This window comes from Copadichromis virginalis, linkage group LG23 (genome assembly GCF_057382275.1).
Source record: "Copadichromis virginalis isolate Kocher_CV1m ecotype Utaka linkage group LG23, C_Virginalis_male_GT1.1, whole genome shotgun sequence".
NCBI classification, from domain to species: Eukaryota; Metazoa; Chordata; class Actinopteri; order Cichliformes; family Cichlidae; genus Copadichromis; species Copadichromis virginalis.
Window position 1 is genome coordinate 6105645 of NC_140639.1, and position 27998 is coordinate 6133642.

Below are 27998 nucleotides of genomic sequence, written 5' to 3' on the forward strand. Positions count from 1 at the left end.
GAGCGTGACAGCAGGTAGTGGAATCTGATAGCCTCTCTTCTGAAAGATGTTTTTTTTAAGTGCGCTTCTGTTTGTGTTTGTGTGTATGAGCATGAATGTCTCACTTTGTCAATCTTTACACATCTCCTGCTGAATCATAACAGTGCATGTCTACTTTTTCCATCATCTTCTCTTGACTCCCTTTCCACATCACATCACTTCAATTTTCCTGTTACACATACCCCCTGTTTCTTTTTTCCTTTTCTTTCTGTTCGTTTGGATATTGGGTTTGTTTCTCTCCCATTCCTTACCTCCTTCCAAACTCATCATCCTGGACTCTGTCATGATTGAGTCAGTTGTGTATCTTTTAGATTACTTCTGCAAGTTCTTCTATCAATGCAAAATGATATTGTTGCTGCCATCAAGTAAAACAGAAGTCAGAAGTAAATTATTTCCTGCACGTCTACTCTCATACCAGAGAGCTCAAGTATTTTCTGTGCTGTTATTGACAAAATTAATATGAATAATTTATTAGAAATTATAAGCATCCCAATACACCTGGTAACCTTGATGCTTTGATAAACTTAAACCTTCCACTGAGTCAACATTCAGCCGATGTGAGCTGCTCATTATATAAAAACATTGCTTAGTAATCAGGACTAGTGAAAGTGCCTGAAGTCATTTCATTATTATTTGCAAAAAGGGACTTTCTCAGTGTCACTGCTTGCCTTGACTGAAGGTGTCTAAAATATGTGGCACTCTAAAACACTTTGCAAAAACTTAATCAGATGCATTCCCTGTGCAGCTAAGCAGACCAACAGTGACCACATGAGCTGCCAGGCAGGAGGAAAAGAGGAAGACCACAGAGGAGATTTATGGAAGCAGTGAAGGAAGACATGCAGAGGGGTGGTGTGACAAAGGAGGATGGTAGAGATGGGATGAGCAGAAAGTTAGATGAATAGAAGAGAGAATGACATCACAGTCCAATAAACCCTCAACAAACATGGTTGTGGGAATATGCTTTACTTTCTACAAAATCACCTGACATAAACCCCAATGGGAGCATTAAATACTGAGAAAGTCAAGCATTCATTACATGGCAAGAGGCTATTTGGAACAGCCATGCTGGCAAAACAGTGGTATCCATGGTTTACATGAACTTGTGGTGTCTGTTCAGCTGAGATGTATGGTTTCATATATATGTTTTATATTTTGATAATAAAATTAATATTGTTATTGATTGAGCCTAACAACGCAGGAACTCCAGCAACACGTAAAGCTAAAGAGGAACAACTTTTGTTGCTATTTACTGATTGAGCCACCAGAAAATAAATATGAGCATTCATCTAACTAAAAAAACATTTTTTTAATACATAGGCGAGAAAAAACAGTAATCAGAAAAAGGTGTCTTCTCTAAGTAGCCACATGGTAACAACCCACACTGCTTTGCTTATTTATTCCTCACCTCCCCTTCTTGTCTTATCGTTCTGCTTTCGAAAGCTTCATGCATTTTGTTTCACAGGTCACCTCACTCGACGGGCTGAACGCCTCTCGAGTGCAAAACGAGAGGCCATTTCAGAGCACAAATGCTGTTTGATGTTGCCATGCCAAGCAACACAGATCTGTCGGTGAGGGAGTTAAACAAGTAGCATTTGTCTAAGGCGATGTCACTGGGAGAAGCAGAGAAGTGGGTATTAATGTGTGTTTATGCGTCTGTGGGGAGGTGAAAATGTGATGGGAGGGCTGATGTTAAGCTATCAGGGAAGAGGCACTCATCCTCTTAGCTTGAGCAACTGCAACAGGATAAGGGCTACAGGAATGAGCAATGACAGCTAATCATGCACATTTTTTATGTGTGTTCAAAGGCACATTAACTATCCAGTAAGGGATGAAATGTGGCAGCAAGGTTTGTGTGTTATGTGTGTGTGTCTGTGTGTGCAGAGCAGAGAGTGTGCACTTGATGTTCCATGAATAGTAAATAAGAGATAAGATTTTTTTTTTCCACTTGCAAGTACACACACACATTCACATCATATTCCCCTGTTGGGAGCATTGCATTCAGTGGCTGTCAAAGATAAGGCAACTAATTCAAAGTTGAGTCAGAATGGTGGAATAAGTGAATTTTTACAGAAGGGCTAAGGAGGATCAAGTCCTGAAAACAATAATAATAATTTAAAAAAATAGTATATCTTTATACATATGTGGAATAAAAATACAAAAATAAGAAAAAGTGAGTTGAAAAGCTCATCTGAAAGCTGGCAGGTGGTTGTACTGCAGGGGACGAAGAGGGAAAAGAGAATGGCAGGAGATGGGGAGAAAAATGACAAGGATGGGAGAAGGACGGAGGGGTTGAGCAGCTCACGCAGCGATGCGTCTGTGATCACTGGAAAAGCACTGTTCCAGAAATATGCCATTTAATTACAGGCAGGACAGGCTGACCTTATAGCGTGTAGTACTTTAACATGGATTCAGACAAATAGGAATGGAGCATGACAGCGGAAACCGACACTAATAAAAGAAATCGGGTAGGCTCATTTTCCCCACCTCACTGTCTGTTTCACAATCCTTGGCTGTGCTAAATTCTTTATTTGTTTTTTCTCTCTACTTGTCTTTTGTCACTCATTCTTAGCAGCAGCTGTACCTGTTTGATATAGATCTTCAACTTCTCTGCAGGTCAAATTGTGTTTCTAATTATTTGCTGACTGACTGACACTACAGGCCAGTTTTAAAACATGTTTTATTAATAAAGTAACTTACTGTGGACCCTGGTCTGTTCCCAGAGTTTTTGAAGTCTCAGTTTCTTATTTATTTTTAGGTACTCTCTGTTTCTTTGCTTTAAGGTTTCTTTTATTCTTAGTATATTGTTGTTTAGTGCTGAGGTTTTATTTTCAATTATTCCTGACCATTATAATGCTTGTTATCTTTTAGTAATAGATACTGTTTACATTCATGAATTTATTAATCCCTGTGTGTCTTTCCTCATTTTAAATGAAACTGGTGTTTATATAGTGCTTTGCTATTCCAATCATTTTAGTAGTACAAGCCTTATTAATGCATTCACATTCATACAACCACTTTTATCTATGGCTAAGACTTTTAGCCTAACATTCAGACGCTCACACTTTGATGGATGCATCAAGGGCAACTCTGTCTCACTCAGGAACACTTTAACATGTTTTATTTTTATAGTTACTTGTCTCTTCTGTCTTGATTGTCCTCACAAGTGACTCAAGTGACTCACACTTGTGTCTCAGCTGTTTCCACTTCCCTGATTACCCCATCTGTATAAATAGTCCCATCTTCTCCTCAGCCTTTGTCTCACTATCTTATTAGCTCCCTGTGTTAAGTTCTCGTGTGGCCTGAACGATCTTGGATTCTGTATGGGACTTTTGTTTACCAAAGACAGACAGCAGCATTAAAGATTTAAATGCAACTCATGTGAGATAGTTTTACAGTCTAGGGTTAGAGGGCAGAGCAGGGTGATAGTGAACAGAGTTCAGTCTTCTAACATCCTGGTGAATGAAGCTGTTTATCAGTCTAGCAGAGCGAGCCCGGATGCTCTAGAAATCTTCTTCCCGAAGGCAAGAAGCTGAAAAGGAAGTGTGAAGGGTGGAAGAGATGGGTGTTGAAAATGTCCATGAGGAAGGGCAGGAGGGCACAAATAATCTTGTTGGCTGCACTCACTATGGCTTGCTGGGTCTTCCGGTCAGCCGGTCTTCTGGCAGGAGGTTGTGCAGCCTCGGTTCCACACAGCAGCCAGCGAGGACACTTTCAATGGTGCCCTTGTAGAATGACTACATGATAACAATTGCTAATGACAAAAAACAATTACAAGAGCAGAAAGCTAATCGGGGTATTCCATATGTATTTTTCCAGCAACTAACAAAACTTTAGTCAGCCTAATTGTTTCCTGTTCTTCTTGGGGAATCCAGAGACACTGCTGGGCCAGATAGATATCACCCCTGAAATTCCAGGTCTACCCTGAGGTCTTCAAGGGAAGTTTCCCTGGAGGAATCCTGATTAGAGACCTGCACCACATCGCATGGCTTCTCTTTGACACAAGGGAGCAGCAGCTCTATATTTCTAAAGCTATTCCCTGCCAGCCTACGGAGGAAATTAATTCATCTAAATGTATCTGCAGTCTAATTCTTTTGGTCACTACCCAAAGCTCATGACCATAAGTAATAAATCAAAGGATTTTCTTTCTTGCTCAGCTCTTTCTTCACCATAAGTCTGCTACACAACCCTCATCACTTGCAGCCCTACACTAACCCACCTGTCCATCTCACAGTCATGACTTCAGATTTGGAGGGAACAATTCTCTTCAATTAAACGAACAAAAAATACAATGAACCTTTCATGTAAGAATTGCTTTCCCAAAAGATTGAACCCTCCTGGAGTCATGGAGCTCAGCCAGGCACGGCTGCAAGAAATATCATTAAGCCACCCATCAGCTGCTGCATACACACAACTGTACATTGAAAATGAATGTGTTTCTTGGCTGTTTCTTGTCTTTGGGGCAAATTAGATAAGACAGCAACATTTTATATCAGGATTCTTAGAAATAAGAGAAAGGAAGTAGTGACTGATAAGCGAACTATAAAAAAGTGAGATGAGGGGAAAGCGTTTACAGGTAAACCTCATTCATACACTGTGCACAAGAGAAACAAAGAAGTGGATAAAGCTCAGAAGTGATAAACTGCATCACTGTGTTGTTTTGTTTCCCTCTACAATGTAAATGAGCTACCTATATCTTTTCTGTGAAGGTGGCACCGGATTAGAGCATAAAGATAATGTATGATGTGTATTAAAGAAACTCCATTGAAAAAAGAGTTTTACACTGGTTGAAAACAAATATCAATAACAGAACTTTGCAGGATTTTGCTCAAGACACTACCTTTTCTTAAAGTCATTCATTTTAATAATATCCTGTCCCTGCATTTAGGATAAAATATTTTTATTTTTACGGTGGGGATGGTGGTGACTTAAACTGCAAAAAGAGGTGTGTAATATTGATCCTATAATTCATATCCACATTTGATGTATGGTTCATGAAAGCACCTTTGAAATCTTTTATATATATGCCTCCCAGTGTTAGATATCAAGCTAATGGTCTGTTGGATCAATGACGGATAATCAATAATCATAGGGACACAATGAGCTTGTGTTTTTTCCCTTCTACTCTACTACAAGAAAGATCTGATGGGGTAACGGAACTCAGAGGGAAAGCACATGCTTGACTCTCAAAGAAGCAACTAAGAGAAACCTGCTTAATGAGACAAAACATTTTGTTACTTCATTTACAAATGAAAAGCACTGATTTATTTCTCCTCTCCTCTTCTCAGGCTTAACCAGTGCAGATACAGTGGTGAATATGCGGAAGGTTACCCATCAGACCATAAGTGAGGAGCTTTCTAAAACAGTTCTGCTCCCTTGCCTCTTCACCCTCCGCCCCAGTGCTGGTTCATTCCATGAGCCGCCCAGAATCAAGTGGACTAAGGTTTGGGGCCAAAGAGGCTCTGATGGCCTGCAAAAGGAACAGTCAGTCCTGGTGGCCAAAGACAATGTGGTCAAGGTACAGTAAACATATTTACCGTTAGTAAATGCTTGACTTACCTGTAATTTAGCTATTTCTCTCAAACATTTTTTTTTTCACTATTTTTCTCACTCTCTGCTCCTCAGGTGAAGAAGGCCTTCCAGGGTCGTGTCACACTGCCTGGTTATAATAAGAACCGCTACAATGCCAGTCTCGCTCTGACTGGGCTGCGCTCTAGCGACTCTGGTCTATATCGGTGTGAGGTAGTGGTGGGCATTAATGATGAGCAGGACACAGTTCCTCTGGAGGTCACAGGTGAATAAAATGTAAACTTTTCTTTCACTGTGATAGTTATTTTAAATTTAAGGTAAAGTTTTCAACATTTCACCTACATTTAAATTACTTCTGGTAAAATATAGTGAGTAGTCACACTAGCATCACCCGCTCCTCACCCTACCTCTAAGGCAGAAAACTCCAGAAGTGGAAGATTTAGAGCTCGATAACCTCATCCACAAACTAGTAGGAAGAAAACTAGGCGCCAAGCATTTGGTGGCCAGATCTGTAACCATGATGCTCGGTCAATTACAGTGGAAAGAAATAGCATGAACCCCTGTCTAGCAAAGTCCATGTATCTACCCCATCCTGTGGATGCACCACCTGCAGGGATAGGCATTGATGTTGCGTTCAGTGTGAGCTGGGAGGTAGGCAAAAGTAGGCTCCAGGGTCTTTTTTTGTAAGCAGTTGCAAAATAAATATACCTGCAGTGCTGAATTACAATAAAACAACAGTATAATATTTGTGACGGGATGACTGATTCTGTTTTAAAATTGCTCCAGTTTCATTTCAAAATGATCCCAGTCACGGTCCAGATGATTTTAAAATTATTTAAAAGCTTACACTTCATTATTTAGTAGTGTGTACAATATCTGTGCAACTGATTCAGGATGTAGTATCTGTTATATAAAGAAACAACTTGGAATACAACGCAGTAGCAATTTAAAATTACTGCTAGTTCATCTGGTTAGATGTAGCATCATTAGGAGTGCAGACAGAATTACCAGTAATAAAAAAATCAAGAACTAAACTAATAAAAAGATTCAAAAACTCAAACAGCATATTTGGGGTAATCTTCATTAATTGTTTGTGTTATTATTGTAGTGTTCAGTTATACCACTGCCTCCTCTCATCCTAATCAGAGTTTGTACATGTAACAAACTTAGGACGTGACCAGGTTTTGTTTTAATTTGATGGCTATAAGACGAATTATTAACACTATTTTCAATGTTTTGTAAGAAAAAGAAAAAAGGTAGAAAGCAGGAAGTATCTTCATAAAAACTGATTATTTCTATTCAGTGTGTGTTGATGTATGCGATTACATTATGTATGCGTTATGTGTGTTTAACCAACACAAAGAACTGTCTCAGCAAATAACTGCCGCGCTGGTTGTGTATAGCTCCATTGTAGCTCTCAAGGTCTGCCACTATGAATAATAATGACCCTGTTTCCGTGTCAGGCTAGTACAATCATTACAGCAAGGGTTATTTACTGTTTATGTAGAATGTATGATGATAGGGAAAAGGTGAAGGAACTCAAACACATTAAACATCATTGACCTGGGCCATTCAGGTGCTGTTCATGCACTGAAAACCTAATGAAGCCAATAAGGTAGAAACCCAGCAGGGCACAGTGTTGTCAAATAGCATTGCACCGAGAGCTCTGTGTGGCTCTAGGTGGCTTAACTAAATAGGCAAACCATTTGTTCTGTCCAGGAAACCGATATTTGTGGAATACCACGCTACTTGGAGGTAGCTCGCTCTAGTGGAACTATTATTACCGTGTCTGGGTGTTTTATCTGCAAAGCTATCATAGGTTTTTGTCGGGGCACTCACTATTTTTAATAATAACCTACTATCATAATGACTGCCGGGAACTGATTGATGCATTAGGCACTGTACACCACGCCACCACTTACTACGAAGCCATGCTACCGCTAACATAACCAACAGAAGCTGTAAAAGTTCAGAGGACTTTTGGCTCCATTTTCACTCTTCATAGTAATAGAGACAGACTGCACTCAGTTTCTGCACATGGTTCAAATGTGAACACGTGCAAGCTTGTTAATGTCTGTGGGAAATTTGTGTGTGCCTGTTTGTAAAGACCACTATGCCTAATGCCTAATTTCAGTACTTCAACAAGGATGCCATCTGGTTTTGTCAAGTATGAAGAACACCTAATAGGTGCTCATAGAATACATTTCATAAGTGAGACCCCTGCCACTATGCTTAGGAGACCCTGTGTCCTCCCATTCTTGGCCAATTGATTAATACACCATGAAAACCACTCCTTCAGAGAGAAGCCAATTACGTAGCTGGCGAGGAGTAGCCTTCTCCAGGGCTTAGTCTTAATTGGAAGTCACGGTACATGGCAGACCACAGCCGTCCTCTCGCTAATTCTACCAACTGCTCAACATGTTAATTAGCAGGTATTGATACTGCTCAGCTGTATTAATATCATATTAATCCACACCACTCTTCTTATAGAGTAATTTGTGTGTTCCCTGATGTCCTCTTCTGCCATTTGTTTTTTTTTTTTTTATTTCTCCCTTGTTCCCTCTGCCTTTCTTCCTCCTTGTTTTGTCTCCATCGTCTTCCTTTCTCCTGGCACATATTGACTGACCAATTGGCTGTGTCTCACCAATTACAACGCAGTGCTATTGATTGTGTTTGTCAGACTTTCTCTGTGGTGACATATGGCAGCTCACTGCTGTAAGAGCAGTGCATAGTGTATCTGCACTGACTATTGTTAATGTAACCTCTGAATGGAAGGAAACTACTTGAATGGCCAGATCATGTCAGCTATAAGACGACCATCTAGAAAAGCTGATATCAACTCTGCAAGTTTCTGAAAGTTTACTGGAGAGATTGAAGTTGTTTTCTTTTTTCCAAAAGTTTGTTTTTGTTTTGTTTTTTTCTTATTTTGTGGATGATGATTGTAGTGCATCGAACAGCAGTGTCTAACACACTAGTCTAAAATGTCACTGCTTTGAAATGTTTCCTCATATAGCGCTTGTGTAACTTACAGGTCAGCACTGCGACTGTTTAATTTTACTTTATGTTCTGTTGTTTCCTTTGTCACCTTTTCTGCGTTGTCACAAATTAGGAATGAAAGTGTGGTTTAGAAATCACACTCTGAACTTAAAATACATCAGTTGCAGAAAGATGATACAACCAAGAGGTGGGAGTAAACTATCTTTAGACTTGTAATGCATTGCTCAGTTTGTTAACTTCATTGTGACACATTCATTATTTACATGTTGTGCCTTTAATCCAATTGCTTGCAGTTCAGACATATGTGTTTAAAGTGATATGTAAATATCACTTGGCCCAATGTAGTAGAGTTACTGTTGCTCCTTTCAGAATGGCACAAAATGTTCAAATGCTGTCAGACTAGCTGTTTCTGTATTTGCTGTGTTTATATTGTCAGACTTGAAAGTGGTTCTCTCATCCATGGCCAGAAAGCAAGTAAGTGATTGTATTTTCAAAAAAATTAGCACTTTGAAACAGCTCTTACCGCTCTGTAATTTAAACAAAAAAGGTTGATCATTTATTCAAAATTGCCTCATTGTATTTGTTGGGTTAAATAAAGAAAAATAATTATACATTTTTAAACACTAAAGCACATTGCGCCATATAATAATTCAAGTGTCAAGAGACACCAGCTCCTGATTAGTGTAGCAACGAGGGCATCATATGGTGGCTTTCTGTTTTTCCCTTAGGAGACTGTGTGGGGATGTACAAAGATGCATCGTGGTAAAAATAGATGAGATGAGGTATTGTGCATTCCCTGTGGAAAGGCACTGGGTTTCCCATGCTGAGAGGAAACCCATTTATCTCTCTGGTGCATGTGTTAGCCAGCAAGCTACAGTAGCATCTATGTTTGGACAAAACCCCGCAGCCTCAAAAGAGAAGGGATGGAGGCTGAGAAATTAGGAGAAGAGAAAAGAAACAAAACATTTCTTCTGCCCGCAACAGCAGATGCACTGCTGGTGCTGTGGGAACTCTCTCTGTCTACAAATGGCCCTGCTTACTCTCTGCGCTAAAGCCTGGAGTGTTAATGCTCAAATTGTCACAAGGGCCCTACGTCTCACATAGGAATATCTGTCACTCTCCCAGACAATGCCAGCGAAGATAAAGGCGATGTATTAGTTGCCAAACAGCCACTAGCTTTCATGTTGCTGGATGCACATCAGGGGCACAGTGTTGTGTGAAAGGCAACCAGAGGTGTGAACTGAAGGATAAACACTTGAACTTGGATAGACCTTCTGATGCAGTTCTATTCCAGGTTCGATGGAATATACTGTGTCATGTCTTTCTACTTCAAAATTTTTAACCAACCTTTTCATATTCTCTGCCTATTTTTCTTTTCACTTTGGTTTAATGCACGCATGGTTTTCCTTTTCTTTGTCTGCCTTCTTTGTCATTCCATCATGGGTTCAGAGGCAGGCGGCGTGCAGCAGGGGGACACTGTGTTTGTACTGTTAAATCAGTCAAATAAACATCACCACTGTTTGTCAATCTCTGTATCCAAGGGCAACATCTCTTTTCTCAAATAAGCCAACCGACTATCCGATGCAAATGAGACTCACGTACAGAGGTTCCTGAATCTGAATCCTGTAGTTTCATATCACACAGATGGAACAATGTCAACACCTGATGAGGATGTCAAGGGGGCTTTGTGCACATATGCCTGTGAGCATGTACATGCTCATGTTTCGATGGTGCAAGGTTATAGTTCATAAATACTTTGGTGAATTGAAGGTTGCATGTTATGTATTCGTGTTTTTTGAGCTTCCTCTTTATTTCTTATCACAATTTCTTTGCTCCAGGTGTGGTATTCCACTACCGGGCCCCTCATGACCGCTATGCCCTGACCTTTGCTGATGCCAAGAGGGTGTGCATGGAGAACTCAGCGGCCATCGCAACACCTGGTCAGCTGCAGGCTACCTTTGCTGATGGCTATGACAACTGTGACGCTGGCTGGCTTTCTGACCAGACTGTACGGTGAGGCTTTTCAAGCTGGGTACAAGAGCTATTTGGGTTTTGTTGGAATAAAATTCAAGAATACATTATTCAATATGACTAGTTAATATACTGGCTGAATTACTACATTCTAGAAACTGTATATAAACAATGTAAATAGCTTCCAGGTCTTAAAAAAATATATCCAGTTTTGAAGTGCATTAAATCTGCTTTCTTTCTCCTCTGTCATTACTTTCTTATGATGTGATGGCCCAAATCACTGGTTTCAAGTTATTTATTCACAATGTCCGTTTTTTAAAATTCTGGCCCAACGTAGAATGGCCTGGCTAACCGCCCACCTCACTGCTGCTAAATTTAGATGTTTTTTGCTTCTATCATTAATTACCCTTTTATTTACCCCAAATCACTCAAATCCACTCCCCACTCATGGAGTCTGCTTTAAATAACACAAGATGTTCATAGCCAGTTCACAAACCCAAGTGACTCCTCAGTCTTTTTGTGGAATCTGTGCAACAAACCCCCATTAAATAAAGGGTATCATCAGCAAATCCAGAAGAAAAATTGTGAAAAAAAGACATATTTTCCCTCTGGCTAGAAATGACAACAAATAAGCTGTGTGACTCTGAAGTCTTGTTCTGTATGTCTGTAAATTTTCTCCCCAACAAAGACAACAATGTCGACAAAACATCGTCACCTGCAGGTGTCTTTGGTTTCATTCTACAATACTGGACTTATTTTTCTACAAGGTTTGAACTTTGAGTGTTAAACAAGAGAGAAAAGTGTGAAATGTTCATCCCTGTCTGAGAAAAGTGTATAAAGTGTGTAGTGAGGGCTTTTACAGCCTTAAAACATCTATAATAATTGGCTAATTTGCAGATTTCACCTATCGCGGGTTATTTTTAGAACGTAACTCCCGTGAAAAACAAGGGACCACTGTAATGGGAAATGGCATGGGTTCATGCATAGTTTCATAACATGTGTAAGAATTGGTACCCTCAATTTATTTGAATTGTTTTCTGCTAATCCAATTGAGAAAACCTGGGGTAAATTTTAAAAGGTCATTAATGATAGCTGAAATGAAAAAACAGTGGTGAGCAGTTAGGCAGGACGCTATGGGATAATGATCTAATAGTGCCAAAAATCACAATCACTTTCTGTAAGCTCTGTCTTTTCACTTTCATAAGGCTTTGTCTGAAGTTCATCTATGTCACTTGATTGGTGCTTTTCATTGGCTGTGACTTAAGAACGCACATGAGTTATTTAAAAAATCCCAACAACATTTGACTGAAGGTATTTTTGGGGATGACTGGAAGAGGTCTTCAAAACATCCATTACTTTGGTGATTTTGTATGGTGGAAATTGACCTTGTAACATGCTTTGAACGCTTTGCTTGATCCTTTTTGAATCCTCATTTATGTGGTTTAAAGATATATGCACAAAATTACTTTCAGCAAGCCCAACCCCATTGGTTGGGATTGCTATGCTCGAGGTGTAGTCATGAGGTTTGGTGAAAAATATCAGTCAGTGTGCCAAATTTCAAGTTTTAGAGAATCTGTGAGGAAACTTTCTTCGGTTACAGGCAACACATTATTTATCCTATAGACAGTGGCGTGTCTAGAAAATTTTTGTTGGGGGGGCCAGGTAGGGGCACAGATTTGGAGAAGGGTGGCAGATTTAATTGGCAGATAATGTTTAAAAAAAAAATTCTACCAACCGTTAACCATAATTCAATAATCCTATAAACCTAATAACCAAATGCACTTTTAACTCTTATTAGAATGAGATTTTAACCACTACGGTGCAAAGTTTTTAGATACTGCGTTGATAAAGTACAAGAGATACAATCAGTGCTTTGTCAGTGTTTACTCAGCATTCAAGGACAGCAATATTTGCATAGTATTTTTACTGACATATACTGCACATATGTTTTGGGCAAAAACATTTTTGAATATTAAAATACGAACATTTGTAGCAAACAATTGACAAATTAGCCAGTTCCAATGTAAAACTTTCTCTGCCTGTTAAAAAAAGAAGATAATCTTCTCACAAACTGGTGTTTGATTTTGAAACAGGAAAAAAGTGGAGAAACAACTGAAAAGACTAATATTTGAATAAAACCTGAAAGCAAGTAAATACTTTCTATGCTGCCTTATGGTAAACTTTGGTAATATTGATAAAGAACAACACTGGCTGATGATGAAATACATTCAGCTGGCATGGTGACACTGCCAGTATAACCTGCAGGGCTGGACTGGGACAGAAAATCGGGCATTTTGACTACAGACCGACCCACCAGGTATTAAAGCCATAAAGCCTTTGAATGAAAACAAACCCTGTTGTGACAGTGATGTACAGTCTTTTTGGTATATGTATGATTTCTATACATTTTACGTCAGATAAAAACTTTGGTTGTAAGATTTAGATAATTATTTAATAAAAGCTAGATATTTTAAATGAGAATAAGAAAGAAAAGTATTTCTTTGTTCCCCCTTTCCCTGTTAATGCCCTACCTGGCCCCCTGGCAAAACTTTGCTAGACCCGCCCCTGCACAGTTACCAGCTGTCAGCTACATAAAAAAGGATCCTGGTGGGTGGTCTTCACGTTTCCCTCTCACCAGATATCCAAACCGACATCATGACCAGCAGCTTTACAGCTGTGGCTCCAGCAAACATCAGCTGATACTAGAAATTAATATTAAATAAATTCTAACAACAGCCGATCAAGCTTAAACGTGCTGCTGTTGTTTAGCGCGACATCTGCTGGTTTCGTCTTTCTGGCGCAAAGTGGGCGATAAACAAACAAGAGAGAAAAGCCGATCAGCTGATCATCGATCAGTTTCATGATTGAAGTAGCAACAGGAGAGGCAGGATGAGAGAAGAGGCAGCTGTGCAGCGTAAAGACAGAATAAATCCAGCTTTGTGTCTTTTTCCATTCTAGCTGAAGTTCGGGACAAACTGCGTCTCTTCTCAGCTCAATACGAAACGTGTAATATTTTCTCTGATTGAGGGACCATTCCATTTTTTTAAGGAGCCGTTGGCAACTCTACTAACTAACCTTATGAATAAAATAAACTTCACTATCAGTAACATCATAGCAACCGAACAGCTGTATAAAAACTCCAAGCTGGCTAGAACGCAGTATGAGTTATTGCAACTGACAGTAAAAAGTCAGCACAACGAAAATAAACTCCACCTAAACTTAGTTTATATCTGACCCAGATAGACTGCAGGTCATGACTTCTTACCTGAAGTTCAGTTCACCTGACACTCGGACTGGTGGCTGCCTCGGGGCTCTCCTCCTGCCTCCCCTTCCCTCATCCACCTGCTGCCTCTGTGGAAGCCCCGCCATAGCCACCACCAAACAACGGAGTTATTTCTACACATCGACCTGCATCTGGCCAATCCACCACCTCTCATTGTTCATGCCGTTACAAAAAAAATAAAAAATAAGTCAAATAAGCCCGATGGCCAGTCCAGCTATGTTAACCTGCAACCAAATCTGCAGCTCCATACAGCAATGTTACGACTTAGATTACATCTTATAACTCGTAACTCTTATGTTAGCTCCCCTCTGTAGCATACTGTCTGAAATATTCCACGGCTGCAATAATTCTTTAAGTGTTATTTTTTCCTTGGTATTCTAATTTCGCCGAAGTTTACTAAACTCAACAAACTTAATATTACTTACCGGGACATTTATTCTGTCCTCATTTTCTTTCACCGAAAAATTGTTTCCTGCAGTGACGTCTTTCGTTCTTGGCTCTCCTACCTTTGCTAACGTGATGCACATAGCGCAGAAGCCGATGCTGCATTCACTTACACTCGGATATCTGAGCGTCACCGTGAAAACATAATCGGACATTTGATATTTGATTGAATTTTATTGTTTTGCCTTTGGGGTGGCACCTGGGGTGGCCAGTCTGGTTGGGGGGGGGGGGTGGCCTGTGCCCCCCCAGGCCACCCCGCTGGACACGCCATTGCCTATAGACACTGACTGACTCATAGATTGCAGCTGAACTTGACTTTTAAATAAGTTATCTATCTAGTTCTCATACTAACACGGTTTGCTGAAGAGAGTTATCGTATAAAACCTCTTTCAAGCAGTAGATAAGACTAATATTTGTGATTGCTTTCCTCACTATCAAACATTATAACAAAAGACAATCTCTAAATAATACGTCTACAAAAACACAAGTTAATGAACTATCTATAAGTATAAAGTATCAAAGTTTGAAAGTCATTGTGATATTTTGGGGGTTTTCATAGACTTGATACTGTGCAACATAATTGGACCTAATAGCTTGTTTGTACACTGGAAAGGCAGTTTAACTACATCAGCCCCCTCTGAGCTGCCTGTCAGCCATGTACTTCAGCTTGCCACTTTCTGTTAAATCCCTTTTTACATTACCAGTCAGAGCCTGCCTCTCCACATTGTTTTCCATATCAGCATTTTAATTTCAAATTGCCGTTGCTCCACTTGGCAAGCACACTGACTGTTGTCTGCCTGACAGTTTTTCACAGACTTCCTGCGGCACGACTTCCTTGCCTTTTTCTTTCTCGCCTTCCATCCCGCACTCCTGTTGTTTTCACTCGGGAGCTACCTAATTGGTCTAGATCCAGGAGGCTCTGACTGCACATCAGCCAGGAGGAAAGTGTCCAATTAATACTTGGTGAAAAAATATAGACATCAACGCCATTTCATCAGACACCAAGCAAAAAGACAGTAGCTGCGGCCTGAGACACTAAAAGATTTTGTTCTCTTCTTATATCACAAGCATGTCTGTCTTCTTCATGTATATTTGATTGCGCATCTTTTCCAAGTGCTTCATAAAGTCCCTGTATGCCCAGCATAATCTTTTAATCAGCCTCTTTGTTTGCGCTGTGGTGCTGCAGGAAACAATGTTCTTGTGGAATAATTGCTCAGTTGGAGCCTAAATATAGATTGTTGATGTTGTTTTTTTCTTTTTCTTTTTAGCCCCACAGGCATGCCAAGCCACCACAGAAATTCCTGATTCTTTTAACCTCTTCCTGACTTTCTATCTCTCTTTCTTTCTCTTTCTAAAAGCTCGAGCATTGACAGTCTTATACTGCTGGAGCACTAAATGCATTTTCAAATGATTTAAAATGAAACGATTTGTTTGTGAAACTCACACCGAGGGCAGAACAATTAAAACAAACAAGATAGTGTATCCATTGAAGTGCTTGCCAATTATTTTCCTGCGGTTGTTGTCGCATATTGTGAATGTTACTATATTTCTTGCTTCCAACCAGATTCAAGAGAGGACATCTCTGTGTTTATTTTTCATTAGTATTTGGGAAATATATTTTGGTCAACTCTGAGAGGAAGATATGTTTAAACTTATTGTATTTCAGGGCAGGCAATGATAAAAGTGTACCTTTTATCTTATTTTGTATGCGTGTGAACACAGACTCATCCCAGGGGAGCCAAGTCTCTGGCTGCTTTTTTCATGGCCAGGCTATATTAATCTCACTCTCTTTTCTTCTCTCACTCTCTCTGTCATTGTCCCTATCTCTTGGGTTCCTCTGCAGGTATCCCATCCAGTCACCACGGCCAGGTTGCTATGGGGATTGTGAGGACTCACCTGGAGTTCGTAACTACGGCAATAGGTCCCCTGATGAGCTGTTTGATGTCTACTGTTTTGCTAAGCGTCTTCAAGGTAGGAGTCAGGAGCTTCTACCATAAATTTGAGTTTAGTCATGCATGGGTCCACTAAGCCGAGGGTTCGCAGTGCCAGAAGGCTGTGACCAGGCCTTAATACTCTGTTAGCACAGTGTAGAGAAGAGCAGTGGGAGAGGAAAGGGAGGAGAGTTTGTTCAACTGAGGGAGATGCAGAGGCCTGAAGGCAGAAGCTAAGTGGGTCAGTAGTGTTATCATAAAAGTTTGCTCTGATTTGCAGCGCCACAAGAAGAGGTGGCACTGGGCACATCTTATGTGTCCAAAATCTTATTTACCCCATCCCCAATTGCTGCATGTTGTAAACGCAATAGCTTACACAATAAAACTGGGAAATCTATAGATTTGGTGTCATGCTTATTCCATTTTTATCGTTTTAATCTTTATTGTGAGATTTTTACAAGGATGTAATAAAGATGTCATGGACTGTGTGTCAAAGATCGGCTGTGTGGGAGTCGAAGGTGGACTGCAATAGAAAAAGCAAAACAACCTTAATCCTGTCTTGCAAAATGTAAACAACGCCTAAAAACAGGGCCATAAAATACAAATAAAAGACAACAAGGAACAAAGGAACGCAAAGCAATGAGGGACGACGTGGCAAACAACAAGGCGACTCAGACGACATATACTCACATGATAACAAGGTGGAGAGGTAACGGGTGAGAACACAGCTGAGGATAACTTAACATAATGACTCAGAAGGAATAAAAAAATAAAAATGGGAACAAAACAGAGACTAAACAAGCCATGAAAACACAAGGGAGGCAGGAACACACAGGAACTCAGTGACTTAAATACCCAACTTGAAGTAAAAGTAAAAACAGAAAATATAAATATAAAGAAACCGACCAGGAAATGCTATTACAAGAAAAATGTCAAAACAAATGATTCTCAAAGCCAAAAGAATAATATTATACAGAAAACTCAGAACCCTGACAGCACACTTATAACTGCAAAAAGGTAGCGGAAAGCTCTCTTTACACATTAGAGACTTAATATAGATTTACTTTGCAAGTTAGGGGGCATATCCTGATTTCATAAAGTGTTGCTCCACCTTTAAGTTGTTCTCCAAGTTGGCTGACTTTTTGCCTATAGCCTAAATCTGTTAGCGTCACATCATATAAAATATATAACAATTGAATGCATGTTTGAAGCATTTTTACAGAGTATTCTGTTCAATGCCAGTTAGCTGGAAGCATTGCAAGACAGATGGAGACAGAGTTGGTTTTCATACATCAAAATCAATGGTTGTTGGCTAGAAATTGGAGGCCTGCTTTGGTTTTCTCTCACAAATGTCCATAAATCTTGAATGATAGATCTGACAACTATGTCAGTGTTTACTGCATCACCTCAAAGCCTGACGATTATAGCAAGAGTAGCTGGTAGGCTGCACCTTATAAAGCTGCTACTGTGCAAAATGAAAGTCCTCCAAATCTACAAGAACTTCAAACCATTTTTAAGGATTAGAGAAGAAAGATGGCCACGTGATCAAGCTATTTAAACATTATTTAAAGAAAACATTTGTACTTACATCTTGAAATCAAATATTGCAGTGATGAAACATTTTCTGTCATTGTCTGACTTTTTCTTTTTGACTGAATGACAGAAAAATCAGACGGCCGTCCATCATTTTTGACAGATTAGAAGAATGGCCTGTATTTGTATAGCAAATAATTCATATGCAATAGTGACAAGAACAGTGCTCACAGCATTGGTGACTTCTCTTTTTCTAAACATAACATCAAACATTATACAGAAATATCCTCCCTCAATTTCTTTGGGTGCATCTGTGACCACTGCAGGTCATAGATGGATTCTGTTGCACCCTGATACAGAAGAAACGCATGTGGTCTCATGTAAACACAGTATTGCTGACCTCTGATCGCCTCCCTGGGGGCAGCGTTTCTAGACTCGTCCATCCCACCCATCCATTCTCTTCAGCTATAATAGAGCAAGAGGCGGGCTGCACCCTGGACAGGTCGCCAATCTTCAATATATGAGGTTATGATGAGGGTTATTATATGATTACTGACAGTGGCCCCATCACTTATCTTACTTTATCAAGCGAGCATCCTGTTTTCGTCACATTTGGTTGTTTAATAACAATGGTTGGAGTATTTTAGTGTCACTTTGAGTAAAAACTTATGTGCTTCTTGTGGTGTTGACATGAGGAGTGATCCCAAGGTCAGTGAAACTGTCTGTCCTTTCCTGATAAATGCATGTTCTCTACTCTGTATTAAACAGTGACTGAGTTGTTTCTTTATTATCTTTTTATTGAATATATTTCTTTATCAGGATAAATTAAAATTAAAATGACTGGTAATAATAGATTATGATGGACATTTTATGACCCTGTCTGTCACAATGACAGATGATGCAACCTCAGCTTGAAAGACATCAAGTCAGCCAGTGACCTTTATGATGCTTATTCCTCTTAAAGAGTCATTGATGTGCTTTGAGATTTGCCTTCTTTCTTCTCAAACGTCTCAGTTACATTTTTAGCCCTCTATTCTTTAATCTCAACATTGGATACACAGTATTTGTTGCCATCTTGATGAGGACTGAGCAGCGGCTAAACACCAGGGGGAATTATGGATATAAATCAATTAAACTAGTTGATAAGTTTTATTGTTTTTAGGTCAAATTAACAAACATATCTAACATTTTGCTCCTCCCGTTTGATTTAATTGGTGACTGAAGCCTCTCCACTCATTACTTATCTTAGATAGATGACAGCTGTGCAAGTGTGCTCAGGCATCACAAGTTCACTACCGCTCATACTACATGACAAGCTCTATGAGTGCAATTTACCGTACGTCCAGTGTATCCTTTGTGTAACGCAGTATATTTAAGCTGTCAGAGCTCTGATTGCTCTCTTGTTGCCACACTGCTATGATAGCCCTTCTTTCAAGTGTTAGTGCTGTTTTTAGAGAATATTAGATCACCTCCAAAAATCCAACTGTAGATTGTAAGTATGTGTTCCTCAAGGGGGAAAGTGATTATCCCCTAGCGTGGTGTTTCCTCTAGGGGAATGATGGGCTCAGTGCTGAAATGGCAAATATTAACACTGCATATATTCGTCATTCACACCATAATCACGTCTATGCCTGACTGAAATTAAGTGTTTGTCATACTTTAACCTCGTGCAAATTCCAAAGCCCAATTATAATAACCGGCATCCGTTTTTCTAATAATTTTAACACCGCATTCTGACCTGCAACAGGGGTTACTTTATCTAGGTCTCTCAGTATGAGGTGTGCAACTGTCATTAAGCATCATAGTAGTAAGAAAGCCATTCCACTATTTAAAGACAATATTAACACCTAGTATGGGACTGATGTGCTGAGAAGAGAAAATTGTACGACAATCTCTAGACTTTATATCCTGCAGTTAAGAATGTTGTTCAGTGGAATTAACAACCTGATTGAAGTAATCAGCAAATAATTGTCTGCAGTCAAAGCAAAATTCCTGGGTGATACATAGCTGGCGTTTCATTCATTAATAAGAAAACAACAAAAACTAAAAGATGAATTAATAAACTCAGCAACAGACCTTTCTCTACATGTACAAAAGCTCAATGGCGTGTCCAGCGGGGTGGCCTGGGGGGGCACAGGCCACCCCCCCAACCAGACTGGCCACCCCAGGTGCCACCCCAAAGGCAAAACAATAAAATTCAATCAAATATCAAATGTCCGATTATGTTTTCACGGTGACGCTCAGATATCCGAGTGTAAGTGAATGCAGCATCGGCTTCTGCGCTATGTGCATCACGTTAGCAAAGGTAGGAGAGCCAAGCACGAAAGACGTCACTGCAGGAAACAATTTTTCGGTGAAAGAAAATGAGGACAGAATAAATGTCCCGGTAAGTAATATTAAGTTTGTTGAGTTTAGTAAACTTCGGCGAAATTAGAATACCAAGGAAAAAATAACACTTAAAGAATTGTTGCAGCCGTGGAATATTTCAGACAGTATGCTACAGAGGGGAGCTAACATAAGAGTTATGAGTTATAAGATGTAATCTAAGTCGTAACATTGCTGTATGGAGCTGCAGATTTGGTTGCAGGTTAACATAGCTGGACTGGCCATCGGGCTTATTTGACTTATTTTTTATTTTTTTTGTAACGGCATGAACAATGAGAGGTGGTGGATTGGCCAGATGCAGGTCGATGTGTAGAAATAACTCCGTTGTTTGGTGGTGGCTATGGCGGGGCTTCCACAGAGGCAGCAGGTGGATGAGGGAAGGGGAGGCAGGAGGAGAGCCCCGAGGCAGCCACCAGTCCGAGTGTCAGGTGAACTGAACTTCAGGTAAGAAGTCATGACCTGCAGTCTATCTGGGTCAGATATAAACCAAGTTTAGGTGGAGTTTATTTTCGTTGTGCTGACTTTTTACTGTCAGTTGCAATAACTCATACTGCGTTCTAGCCAGCTTGGAGTTTTTATACAGCTGTTCGGTTGCTATGATGTTACTGATAGTGAACTTTATTTTATTCATAAGGTTAGTTAGTAGAGTTGCCAACGGCTCCTTAAAAAAATGGAATGGTCCCTCAATCAGAGAAAATATTACACGTTTCATATTGAGCTGAGAAGAGACGCAGTTTGTCCCGAACTTCAGCTAGAATGGAAAAAGACACAAAGCTGGATTTATTCTGTCTTTACGCTGCACAGCTGCCTCTTCTCTCATCCTGCCTCTCCTGTTGCTACTTCAATCATGAAACTGATCGATGATCAGCTGATCGGCTTTTCTCTCTTGTTTGTTTATCGCCCACTTTGCGCCAGAAAGACGAAACCAGCAGATGTCGCGCTAAACAACAGCAGCACGTTTAAGCTTGATCGGCTGTTGTTAGAATTTATTTAATATTAATTTCTAGTATCAGCTGATGTTTGCTGGAGCCACAGCTGTAAAGCTGCTGGTCATGATGTCGGTTTGGATATCTGGTGAGAGGGAAACGTGAAGACCACCCACCAGGATCCTTTTTTATGTAGCTGACAGCTGGTAACTGTGCAGGGGCGGGTCTAGCAAAGTTTTGCCAGGGGGCCAGGTAGGGCATTAACAGGGAAAGGGGGAACAAAGAAATACTTTTCTTTCTTATTCTCATTTAAAATATCTAGCTTTTATTAAATAATTATCTAAATCTTACAACCAAAGTTTTTATCTGACGTAAAATGTATAGAAATCATACATATACCAAAAAGACTGTACATCACTGTCACAACAGGGTTTGTTTTCATTCAAAGGCTTTATGGCTTTAATACCTGGTGGGTCGGTGTGTAGTCAAAATGCCCGATTTTCTGTCCCAGTCCAGCCCTGCAGGTTATACTGGCAGTGTCACCATGCCAGCTGAATGTATTTCATCATCAGCCAGTGTTGTTCTTTATCAATATTACCAAAGTTTACCATAAGGCAGCATAGAAAGTATTTACTTGCTTTCAGGTTTTATTCAAATATTAGTCTTTTCAGTTGTTTCTCCACTTTTTTCCTGTTTCAAAATCAAACACCAGTTTGTGAGAAGATTATCTTCTTTTTTTAACAGGCAGAGAAAGTTTTACGTTGGAACTGGCTAATTTGTCAATTGTTTGCTACAAATGTTCGTATTTTAATATTCAAAAATGTTTTTGCCCAAAACATATGTGCAGTATATGTCAGTAAAAATACTATGCAAATATTGCTGTCCTTGAATGCTGAGTAAACACTGACAAAGCACTGATTGTATCTCTTGTACTTTATCAACGCAGTATCTAAAAACTTTGCACCGTAGTGGTTAAAATCTCATTCTAATAAGAGTTAAAAGTGCATTTGGTTATTAGGTTTATAGGATTATTGAATTATGGTTAAGGGTTGGTAGAATTTTTTTTTTAAAACATTATCTGCCAATTAAATCTGCCACCCTTCTCCAAATCTGTGCCCCTACCTGGCCCCCCCAACAAAAATGTTCTAGACACGCCACTGCAAAAGCTCAGCTGGGCTTGATTTGCACAAAAAAATGACAGTATATAGGTCTTTCGCTGATTTGTCAATCTTTTTTAATTTAATCTGCAATCTATAAAAATTAGCACATTTTCAGCACCTTTTAAATGCCTATTTAAGCATCTTCTAACTTTAGTTCTGACAAATAACACCTCATATATCCCCTTTCTGGCTCTTTCCCATTTTATTTTGCTTGGATCTTGACCTTTTTAACTGTTCAGAAAAACTGAAGTGACATTCTTCTTTCTTGACATAAATCTCCTAGATCCTCGTATCAAATGTGTTCTTCTGTTTTCTGCTCCTCATTCTTACTGTCCAACCCTCCAGCTTATATATTTTTCATCACCACACCCTGAGCGATCATATAAATGCATTTGTGCTATGTTCTTCTTGAGCACTCTCTGTCTTGCCTGTTTTTGAATTTCTTCTTTATCAGCATCAACAGCACCATTCTTCAGCCTCTTTTTTCTTCTTTTCTTTTATTCGCTGTCTGTGTACTTAGATCTTCTTTTTTTAAATGTCTTTGATTTCAAACAATTTCCTTTAGTCAATACTTTGAATTACTGATTTCCTTTTATTATTGCAGGCAACAATAAATGCCTTCTGCTTCCTCACTTCTAGTCTACACCTCTTACTTTTTTTACAGTTCACAAAGGAGAAAGAGAAAATGTCTAGAACTGACTGCCGTTATAGCACCTTAAAAGAAAATACTAATACGGTTCAACCAAGAAGAGACAGACACAAACCCAAATTCATTTAACATCAGTTTGCAATACCAAATGATCCAAGAATCAACCAGCACTCAAAATCCTGCTACTGCCAACCAACAAAACAAAAATTTTCTCGAGGCTGAAGTGCTTTTGCTCTGTAATACAACTCAACGTTTCTTTTTACACCTTCCAGGTGAGGTTTTTCACTCCACAGTGCCAGAGAAGCTGAGCCTTGCCACCGCCTCCACTCACTGCCATTCCCTGGGAGCCCAGCTGGCTACTGTTGGGCAGCTCTTCCTCGCCTGGCAGGCTGGTCTTGACCAGTGTGATCCCGGCTGGCTCGCTGATGGCAGCGTTCGCTATCCCATCAACGTCCCGCGGAAGAACTGCGGCGGAGACGAGCCTGGGGTACGGACTGTCTACAACAACCCGAACCGAACTGGGTTTCCTGACACCGCAGCTCTGTTTGATGCCTACTGCTACCGAGGTACTAAGCCCTCTGCGATAATGAAGGTGATGCAGTTACATTGTGGTAATTGCCATGGTAACGAGCGTTGTATCTGGGGAATTGTTTCCCCTTCTGATTTTTAATTAACATGAGATGTTGGTGTCACACATGAAGGAGTTGTGAAGAGACTGCGACATTTGTTTCCCCTCAATGGATATCAGGGCTTGTATGTTGTGGGTTGCTGCGCTTGCAAGACAGAATGGAAATGTGGATCAAATAAGAGTGAGAGCATGACTAAAGCAAGTCTAGCTGGGGTCTGCAGTGACTGTGTCTGGCCTTGTCCTCTTATCTGCTGACACACGAATAAGTTGGGCTCATCTTCAAACCGAATGAACTATTTTGTTCACTGTTTGTAGCCAACTTCTTCCACCAACACACACAGAATAAGAACTGATATTATGAGAAGACTACAAATTAATATTTAGGTAGGAAAAAAGAAAGAATGACAATTTCATCTTTCACATTGTCAGCCCATGAAAATGTAACTGAAGTGAAACATCTGCATAACCCAGTAATTTTAAAGTAAACAAGAACAGCGTGAGAGCAGAGCAGCAGTGAATCTGTCAAAACAAACAGCTGACAGATGAACCTCTTCATAGCACCAACAATGCTGAATGCAGATTTACAAGAATAATGTCTTTCAGATAGCTAAAAGTAGATAAAAATGGTAATGGATTTTGTTTATTAACATAGATATGGTTCGTGTGAATAATATTGTGGATACAGTCACATTTATATATTTGCTGATTTCAAATGGTTGTAATTTTTTGTAGAAAAACAGATCTACTTGTGATATCTATAACACATGTGTGTCCTACTCTGGATTTAATCTTCTTAAAAATAAGGAATGTGAGGTTTTGGGCTGTGTTGTAAGGTAGAAGACAAAACAAGTCAATTGATGTTTGATTGTGTGTTTCAGCCCACCAGCCAGCAGGGGTGCAGGCTGCGGAGCCACAGCCTTTGTATCAGACACCTCACCTGGCAGCAGAGGCCATGTCCTTATTAACCGAAGCCCAGGATAGTGCCTCTATTCCTAAGACTTCCACCTGGACTGGCCTTGTTGACTTAGATGAAGTACGAGTCCCGTCCATTGCTGGAATCAACAACTCATCTGAGATCTCCGAAGAGCATGTGATCACCCACTTAAGGCCTGAGGAGGGTTGGGATGAAACTCAGGATGGACCTGGAACGCCAGAACCCAGCCAGAATGAGTCACACAGCTTAAATAACAGCAAGACTCTGGGCGTTTCTGACCTTGAAACCTTCGAGAAGCATGGAGGCTCTGCCCATGAGGAAGAAGATGGAAGCTACTTTGGATCTGAGACCCCAACATTATCCTCAATTTCTACTTCCACGCCCCAAGTTCAAACCAGTAATAGTATTCTGACTGACTTTGTTAACACTCTTATGAGGCCTTTTAGATACTGGACTCAGAGTGAGAAAGGCGATGATACAGAGAAAACACCCATGGTGCCAGACGAAAAGACAACAAATAACCAAACACAGGGGGAAGCGCCCAGCAGGAACCCAAGTTTTCCAAAACCCAGTGGGAAAAAGGGCAGCATAGATAATGCCATTATGGAGCACAGAAGTGGCACTTTTTCTTTCAGGAGTCCGGTGACTGAGCTGCAGAACTCAGAAGAAGGTCTTTCCAGTGAGGAGAAAGAGGTGATGCCATTGATTCAGTTAGTACCTGCAGTCCAAAGCACAGAGGCAAGTGGTACGAGCAGCCCTCCAGGAGAGAGAACAACGAGCCCCATCGCTGACCACACTCAATCTGCTGTTAAAGGTATGCGTTCAGCTTTTAATTTGTATGTATATTTCTATCTACAATTCAACTTTACCCTTTAAAACAAATAACTACACGTGAAATTGAAACAGAAATGAGCCTAAATTGAAGCTGTTTTGTTTCAAATGGAGGCGGGGTGCATTTGAATATCTCTGGTAAATATAGAATCTGTTTGTGTCATGCCTTTTAAATAGTCTCTGCCTCTCCATTCCACTCTATCTTCTTTCCCCTCGAGTATGCCATAATATATTCCTCCGCAGGGCAATTTGAAGTATCGCTGTAAATTTAATTAAACAGTAATTGCAAACAAACAAAGGGGGCACAGCACATACAGTAATGCAGGGTGTTGGAGTGTTCTGCCTTCATTCTCATATTTATTCAAAAAGCGCTTTGTTTACATTGCAGGCTGTAAGTGTAACAGCTATGCTTACTTTTTTAAACCTATTTGAATGTGATGAAATGTGTTTTTTTTTTTGTCTTTTGTATTTTTGTTTAAAAGAGGACAACTTACAGCCTGTTTTTTTTAGGAAATGGAGCTATATTAGACTATATTAGTGGGAATACCTGTGGCTAATATTATAATATAGAATAATATAGAAACATTTCAAAATCCATCTTTCATAGTGATTAACAAGGATACAAAAAAAATCCAAACATACAAGTCCTAAAATCCTGAGATTTAAAGGAAGACATGAGAATCTGGAGTGCAAAGTCTGATATATAATACTGTGCTAAAGTCTTGAGCCCCTCATTTCTTTTTGCTTTGATTCCAAGGAGCCAGATTTTCTTGTGATTGTTTTAAAGTGGCGTTGGGCTATAGTTCTCTCAGCTGTCTGAAGGTCTTTCAAAGTTTGTCTTTGATCATTGGCCGCTCTTTCACACATTTTCCATCCAGTCCCTGTATGTGGCCATTTTGAAGATAGAGTGCCTCTTTGCTTGTTAAGCCACCTAAGACTGACCTTTGAATCCTTCAAGCATAAAAAGGGGCACCTAACTCAAGGGATGAGCCAGCGTTGTGACAGACAGCTTAGCAAAGAAAAATTTTAAACTGTTTCTTTAGCTAGCCTTATAATAGCAGCCTGTTGTAAAAGCACGTCATTTGTTGCTATTTCTTCTGTTGAATCTACAGAAATGCCAAAAATAACACAGTTTGATCGGCATAAAATAGTGTTTGTGGTACAATAAAGTAATTTTCGAAGAGTTATTAGCCAAAAACAGGCATTTTTAGCATAGTTTGCTGTGTGTCCTTAAACGTTTTGAGGAAACAGGACAAACAGAGGACAAAAGAAGAAATAGCAGGTCTAAAAAAAACTATCTGCAGCAGAAGAGCAGTATCCAGCAAAGACCTGACAGAGGACTTGAGAGAAGCAGCTGGCCCTTCAGTTGATTCATCATCCATTCACTGAAGCCTTGTCGGAAATGGTCTCAATGGAAGTGTAGCTGTCAAGGAGCCATTCTCGGATAGACAACAGCAAGAAAAGCCTGACAACTGCCAAATTACACAAGAGCTGGGCTGAAAATCAATGGCAACAGGCCTGATGGAGTGATGGCTCTAAATGTGAAATTTCTGGTTGAAACCGTGATCAACAAGTGTGGAGCAATTCAGAAGAGAGGCACAACAGTGAGTATCCACAGCCATCTGTAAGACATGGTGGAGGCTCTGTCATGGTTTGGGGCCACATTTTAGCGAGTGGTGTTGAAAATCTTGTCAAAATTGATGGAATTATGAATGCAGAGAAGTACCATCAGATTTTGATCCACCATACAATACCATCTTTAAAGTATTTGATTAGTAAATAAGTTAATTGATTAGGTCAGTGCATACAAGCATACCTGGATGGAAAAAGACAATGGAACACTATCAGTCATGGATTGGCCTCCCCAGAGCAACACTCCCGAAGCAACGTTGCCTCATCTTGACAAAGAAAAGAACAAAAAGGTAGCCAACATCCAAAGAAGAGCTTTGAGTGTCCTTCAGGAAGAATGGAGAACTATTCCTGAAGAATAGTAAAAGGAATTACAAGAAAACTGTCTAAGAGAGTTCAGGCTGTGTTAAAAAATAAATATGGTGTTACCAAATACTGACTTTAAAGCTCATCAAAATTGTACACATCAACTGTTTTGCCTTATATAGTGTATTCTACTATAATACTAAATTAGAGCACATCAGAAAGAGGTAAACAAGCAAGGCTAAAAAGAAAGTGTACTACAACCTTGGGTTGATGGAAGCAGGAAGCTTTTCTTTAATGGCTGCCACAAATAACACATCCATGGCGCCAGCTAAATAGGAAAGATCCAAAGTAAGACAAACATTCACACCAGCAGCCAAAAGAATGATTCAATAAAGGTGCAAGGCTTTTCTCACCTAGCGATTGCTGGCTTTATTAATATAAATACTCACTGCTGTGCTACCTGAAATCCCATAGCAACCCAATCCCAAGGTATTAATGAAAATCCATCCTTTAGTCCGCATGCATTATTCACAACCTTATCCAATTAACATGGAGGCTGGGCTGCAATGCCGTTCACTCTAACCACCATCCATGTCTCTGCCAATTAGGCCCCAGCTCTTTGAAGGTAGGCAGTAATGATCACTACAGTGTGGGTGAGCAACACACGAGGAGCGTGAGTATAGGAGGGAAGAAGCAAACAAAGGGAAAGATGGAGGAAGGACTGTGAGGTGTAGTTTTTTTTTTCTTTAATGTTGCTGTGATGGAAAACTGCCCAGCTGATGTCTAGTAGAACCAATGAACTAAATTAGCTGTTGTTGTGCATCAA

At 39.9% G+C, this 27998-nt stretch overlaps 1 protein-coding gene across 1 annotated transcript in view; it reads left to right on the plus strand.

Moving 5' to 3' along the window:
- Positions 1–5339: 5339 nt before the first annotated feature.
- The window catches only part of ncanb (neurocan b), a 130766-nt gene continuing 108107 nt past the window's right edge, over positions 5340–27998 (plus strand). The window contains exons 1-6 of the mRNA XM_085447414.1: positions 5340–5554; positions 5662–5830; positions 10401–10575; positions 16104–16231; positions 23117–23410; positions 24351–25220. Coding sequence (XP_085303540.1) covers positions 5354–5554; positions 5662–5830; positions 10401–10575; positions 16104–16231; positions 23117–23410; positions 24351–25220 — 1837 coding nt within the window. The 5' untranslated portion in view covers positions 5340–5353. The remainder of the gene's footprint in view (positions 5555–5661; positions 5831–10400; positions 10576–16103; positions 16232–23116; positions 23411–24350; positions 25221–27998) is intronic.